We start from the raw sequence: 5,822 nt of genomic DNA on the forward strand, positions 1-5,822 counted from the left end.
TTCAGATTGCCTCCATTATGCAGGCCTGCCATCTCTTGCATTCCCCATGTATCTCTACGCTTTTAGCTTTGAAAGAATTCCTTATAGAAACTCCAGAGAAGGCTGGTGATAGAGAGAGGTAAATCATATTTCCTCCTTTAGGAGAAAAGGAGTTTCTTTGAACTCATTGCTCAGGAAATAATGGTGGCATTTTTTTTCTGCTGATGATCTCTTAAAGTTCTGATGTGTCACATATTCTTCTTTTCCTACTTCCTTCACCCCATGACTGCCACCTCATGTCCTCTCCTGTCCCACTTCCTGCCATGATTCTCTCAATAACAGACTGCCTTATACTTGTAAAATCTAAGAGAAATTTGGTTTGACAATGACACGTGAACCATCGCAACTCAATATCTATGAAATTGACTTGAGGTCTCATGGTAGATTTCCCTGCAACAATTTCAGAAAGTACATACTGTTTGTATTCTCTATAAGGGAAAGTAAAGTTGGGTTAAATCAAAGGATTCAACCAAGGTCATGTAGTCAGTAAGTGACAAGTTAAATTTTCTCCCAAATCAGTCAGACTCTGAAATCTTAGACTTTAAGCAACCCATGAAAAAAAGGGAAGACCATTTCCCTTTTTATGTGCTCCACGTTTTACACTGTTAAGAGCTAAGAGGTTGAGGTTTATATTGCTAAGAGCTAAGAGGTTTATATTTGTCAAGAGCAAATTCATGACATTTAACTAGACAGTCTGGTCTTAGATGTGAAGGCTTTATTAAGCCTTTGAAATATTTTCCAATATCCTTTGGAAAGGGATTATATAGTGATGGTATTATTATAGAATGGTTCGTATTATTCTACGTAATTTGCAAATTATCTCCTTTATTATTTATAATAAATATCATTGGAGGTATGACAAGATAGCTGTTGCTGTTGTTTTTAACTTTGTCAGTATAAACAAAGTTTCATTGAGGTTGTTTGTTATCTTTTTGAGCTTTAATTTACACAGTTCTTTGAAGCAAGCCAGAACCTGATGCCAAGGAGTCAAACTACCAGCCCCGCCTTCTGGACTCTGTCAAAGATGTTTGTGTAAAGCTCAGGATTTCCTGACCATCCTGAGTCAGAGCAAACACACACCTTATATATCCATAGCTGTTCTTTCTTTTTGGTGTGATGTGATTTCGTTTAGATTGCGCGAATTTGTCCTCTTTTGACATTCCAACTTGATTTCCGTCTTGGAAACCTGAAGTGCTGCTGTCACCAGGGATTGCACTGAACCCCAAGTTCAGAGCAATTTCTCCCACTAGACTACCTATCAGGTTCCATAAACATTGCACTTGTAAAGGTGGGAACTGAGGAACTCAGTTTGAAAAGTGTTCCATGTAATAAATTGATTTAATGCTCGAGGAGTAACACTGAACTCAGTGGTAGTTAGTTGCTAATATATAAAGGTTAGAAAATTGAATATCAGTTTGATCTTTTTGTAGGTCAAACGCTCAGCACTTTCTTTTCCCGCGCCTATTGATGACATGCGTTTTTGTTTGTTTTCAACCTCACATGACATTGCTTTGGGCTTACTCCTGGATCTGTGCTCAGGGGTCACCCCTTGAGGTACTGCGGAGACCATATATAATATTAGGGAGCAAACTAGGGTTGACCAAGTACGAGGCAAGTACCCTGCACTATCTCTCCATCCCACATAACTTGCTTTGGGGGAAAACCTTTACTTTCATTGCAGTTTTATTAAATTGTTGATAATTGTTTGAAAAGTATTGAGCAAAAGTTTTGAACTTTTTAAAATAGCTCTATGAATGTGAATGTTTTTAGGGAGGTAAACTGGAGTAATATGATAGAAGGAGATGCTTATTAAAAACACACACACACACACACAAACAGCTATTTGGGGTCTGGATAAATAGTAGTGGCTTATTGTGAGTTTCTTAAACTTCTCATGGACTAATTTCTCCCAAGAGCCGCAACACCTGCTACCAAAAGCACCTATTTATTACGTTTGATTTTGAATTGTGGTAACTAATGTGTTCCGAAACCTTTTATTGTTGAGAATTTTTTCTTGACTCCAACACGCATTTATGTGATACCACGTGGGGTTCCAACCTAGAGTTGTGAGGGCTTAGAGGTCCTGCTTTGTAGGCAGGCAAATGATCATGAGTTCAAATCCCTGGGGACACACACCTGTTGAGTGCAACCCAGGAACTCTGCTGTGTGAGCCTGGCTCTGTGCTCTTGGTGATCCCGCTACTACAATGTCAACAACCAGGTATGAATGACCAACAAAAAAATGTGCGACCCTGAGAACTCTGCCACTGGAAAGAAATGTGAGAGACATGACCAGGACAGGTGACCCTTGGCCAACACCATAGCAACCCCCAGGGAGCCTCCAACATCACTGAGAAAAACAAAGGGAAGGGAGTAAGGGGCAGTAGGGAGGAATAAATTAATAAGTAAAAAATTATAGATAAAATAGATATAGAAAGCAAGAATATAGCTCAAGAGATAGAACACAAACCTTACATGTGAGACCCTGATTTTGATTCCTAGCACCCAACGGGGACTGGAGCGATAGCACAGCGGATTGGGTATTTGCCTTGCGCGCAACCAGCCCGGCCAAGCCTGGCTCGATTCTTCCACCCCTCTCAGAGAGCCGGGCAAGCTACCGAGAGTATCTCCCCCTCGAGACAAAGCCTGACAAGCTACCCATGACATTTTCAATATGCCAAACACAGTAACAACAAGTCTCACGATGGAGACATTACAGGGCCCGCTTGAGCAAATCCATGAACAACGGGAGGACCGTGAGCACCAAACAGTCCCCTGAGCACTGTTGGGTGTGGCATTGGTGACCCCACTGTAGAATAACCTAGTGTAGCCCTGGTGGTCCAAATCTCATCCACAAAATAATGATAAATACCTAATTCAGTGTCTCGAGGACCCGACTATAGTTTAAAAAAGCACATTCTTGGGTTGATGGGATCTGGCCTGGGGTGAGGGTGAGGTGGGGTGGAGACAGCTATTCCCTAATGAAACGTAACATGACCTGGAGTTCCATCAGGGAAAAGAAAATGGAGAAACATTGATGAAAATCCTCATATTATTTAGAAACTGAAGAAAACATTGTTGATTTTTAAATACTTTATTTTTGAGTTCTTATGCAACATAAGCCAATACATATTTAAGCCTGTGTTTGAAGACACAGAGAAATGTTACATGATTAAATATTAAACAAGATATTGTACCTTACAAAAAAGGACAGAAAAAGTGTCCAAAAGATATTTAGAACATTGTAGTTTCCAAAGTTCAATACGAAAAATATACCACATACCATGAAATCATTTCAATAAATAGTAGTTGATAGTTTTTGAAACAGACACAAAACTGCATGTACACATGTATTCTTCTGCCCTGACTGTCAACTTGCTGGGATTTCCACCCTCAGTCACACAGCCTGGCATACTGTGGGGAGAAAAATAGTTTAATGACAGAAGAATGTTTGCAAATCTCCAAAGTAAAGAGAATTAGGATTGTATCAACTTGGGGCTGACAAAAAAATAAACAACCAGACCAGTATTTCATTGCACAGGTAGATTGAAGGACCTGCTGAATTATTTCAATGTAACATATTAACAGAGACTCCTTGAAAGCCAACCAACCAGCCAATAAATAAATAAGCAAGTCAAAAGTTTCTCCTCACACAGACTCAAGCACACTAATGCCAATCTAAATCCAGGTGCCCTCGGAGTGGATGCTTCCTCTTTCCCCTGACTCCTGTAGGGGAAGGATCTGGTCCAGGTAAAACTGTATTTCAACTTGCTCTTTCTTTTTCTTTTCATTTGGATGTGCTCCTGTAATGAGAAAAAGGTGGTCCTTGGTCTGTGCTCAAGAAATCTATAGCATCTTTTCCTTCCTATCAGGTTCCTGAATTTTTGGAATTAGTTCGCACGGTCTGGAATCAAGTGACAGTTGCCTCTTCCATAGGGGGGGAACCTCTAAGCTCCCGGAACCTCTTGGAATATGGGTTGTGAAACATTGGCTAGAACCAGCCAGACAGAACCTATTGTTCTCTAAATCCCACTGATCCTTGCTTAAATCTCCTAGCAATTCCCTGGAAATAGCTGCTATTGTATTCCTTATTTTACTGAGCTTAGATATACCAAGTAATTGTCTTTGAGTCATAAGGCTAATAGTTGGTAAAATTCAGCTGTGTGCCAGTGGAGTGTTACTGCCACGTCCCAGTTCTTGGCGCTAAGCTCTAGGTTCTATATTGCAGAAAATCGAGGATCCTGCGTTTTAGGTGAGAAACCCCAAAGGAAAGGGTGGGAAAACCCGAGATCCTTTTAACAGGGGAAAAACTTCAAGGCATAACTGGCCGGCATCCGTGACGATTTTAATAAAACCAGCTTTACTATATTAATATGAATGTGGACAGAAGGACTTGGACATGGAGGCTACTTGCAATATTCTGCCATTCAGAGCAGATGGATGATCTTACTAGAGTAATGTCAAATGAGAAATGTTCTGTTCCCCTGACCTAATTTTCAAGGTCAGCGACCAATAGCTCGAGTCACATGTGAGAACAGACCCATCACTCACTCTGTTAGCATCTTTTCAATGATTTTCTTAACCAGGGGGGCTTCGGGGTTGAGACAGGCTTGCTGACCATTCTTGAGAGTGGCTCTGCGGAGAGAAGCGGGGTTCAAGTCAGACGGCGGGGCGGGAGGGCGTGGGGGCAGCTTGGGGATGATGGGGGGCTTGGGGATGACGTCCTCAGCGGGACGCGGGGACACTTACACGACTTCGGTGCGGGGGCAGTGGGGTGCCGGGGGCGTGACCGTCACGCTCTGGATGTTCTTGAAGTGAATGCCCTGCATGGTCTCCAGGCACTGGCAGCGCAGCTCGGCGTCCAGGGGCTCCCCTTCAAGGGGGAGAGAGCAGGTGAGCGGGGGGGCGGGGGGTCCCCTGGAGAGCCGCCCTGGGCCACCCGGGGCCGCGGGGTGGCGGGGTCGTACCTGCAGCTTGCCGGCAGGCGGCGCTCAGGAGCAGGAGCAGCAGCGCGGCTGGGAGGGTCCGGAGAGCGCTGGGGGCGGCGGGGGTCGCAGCGCGGGTCATGGTGCTGAGCGTGCAGGGTCGGAGGCACCGCTTGCAGGAGCGATCTGCTCGCCCTGACGCCGCCAGCCCTTTTTATCCAGGATGCGAGCGGAAAGGCTGGCCGTCCAGGTGCAGGGAAATCCCCGCGCCCAGGTGGATCCCGGGGCTTCAAGGAAACCCGCCGCCCCGCCCACCCGGGACTGGGGTTGGGGGCCCTGCCCGGGCCAACGCCCCTCGCCTCCTGCTCATCTGCACGGGAATTTCTCCGGTGGGATCCACATCCCTAAAGCGGGCCTGAGTCGCCGCCACGCCTTGCGGGAAGGGCCTGTAGCATCCTCGGACCCCTCCCGCGGAGCCGGGGTGGACAGCGGCGGGGTCCGGCGGGCCGAGTGCTGTGGGCAGGGCCCGGGCGGCTCTGCAGGATGCGGCAGGTCCATCGGAGGCGGGAGAGGAAGGAGCAGGGACCGGGTCACTGAGGCCCAACCCCTTGTTCCTCTATCACCAAATCGTCCTTGCCTCTGGAAGTTCCAGTCCGGGTTGATTCAGACCAAAGCACGTGGAAAACACAGCGGTCACTACCCCAGATCCAAATAAGAAAAGAGCAGTGTCAATATTTTGGACTCACACACTCAAGTTATCTTGGTTTTGTTTTCCATTTGGTGGCAGCAGGGGTCAAGCGTCAGAGTTAAATCCAGTGTCAGTTGCAGTGAGCCTTGAGGGCTATAACAGGACCTCGGC

The 5,822-nt window shown here is 45.8% G+C and overlaps 1 protein-coding gene across 1 annotated transcript; it reads right to left on the minus strand.

Annotated features, from left to right (window-relative positions):
• Window positions 1-211: 211 nt before the first annotated feature.
• LOC130020572 (growth-regulated protein homolog gamma-like) lies at window positions 212-5,105 on the minus strand. The gene is made up of 4 exons (XM_056111162.1): window positions 5,006-5,105; window positions 4,788-4,911; window positions 4,590-4,673; window positions 212-467 (listed from the first exon to the last, which is right to left on the minus strand). The coding sequence occupies exons 1-4, from the start codon at window positions 5,103-5,105 to the stop codon at window positions 212-214; spliced, it is 564 nt and encodes a 187-aa protein (XP_055967137.1).
• Window positions 5,106-5,822: the final 717 nt, after the last annotated feature.

The sequence above is a fragment of the Sorex fumeus genome, unplaced genomic scaffold (genome assembly GCF_029834395.1).
Source record: "Sorex fumeus unplaced genomic scaffold, SorFum_2.1 ptg000013l, whole genome shotgun sequence".
NCBI lineage: Eukaryota > Metazoa > Chordata > Mammalia > Eulipotyphla > Soricidae > Sorex > Sorex fumeus.

Bases quoted from the DNA above. Each gene is read 5' to 3' on its own strand.
- LOC130020572 (XM_056111162.1), bottom strand. From the start codon at position 5,105: ATGACCCGCGCTGCGACCCCCGCCGCCCCCAGCGCTCTCCGGACCCTC. The intron at 4,674-4,787 runs GTAAGTGTCCCC...TTCTCTCCGCAG, and splicing joins TGCCCCCGCACCGAAGTCGT to AGCCACTCTCAAGAATGGTC. The intron at 468-4,589 runs GTGAGTGATGGG...TTTCCCTTATAG, and splicing joins ATTGAAAAGATGCTAACAGA to AGAATACAAACAGTATGTAC.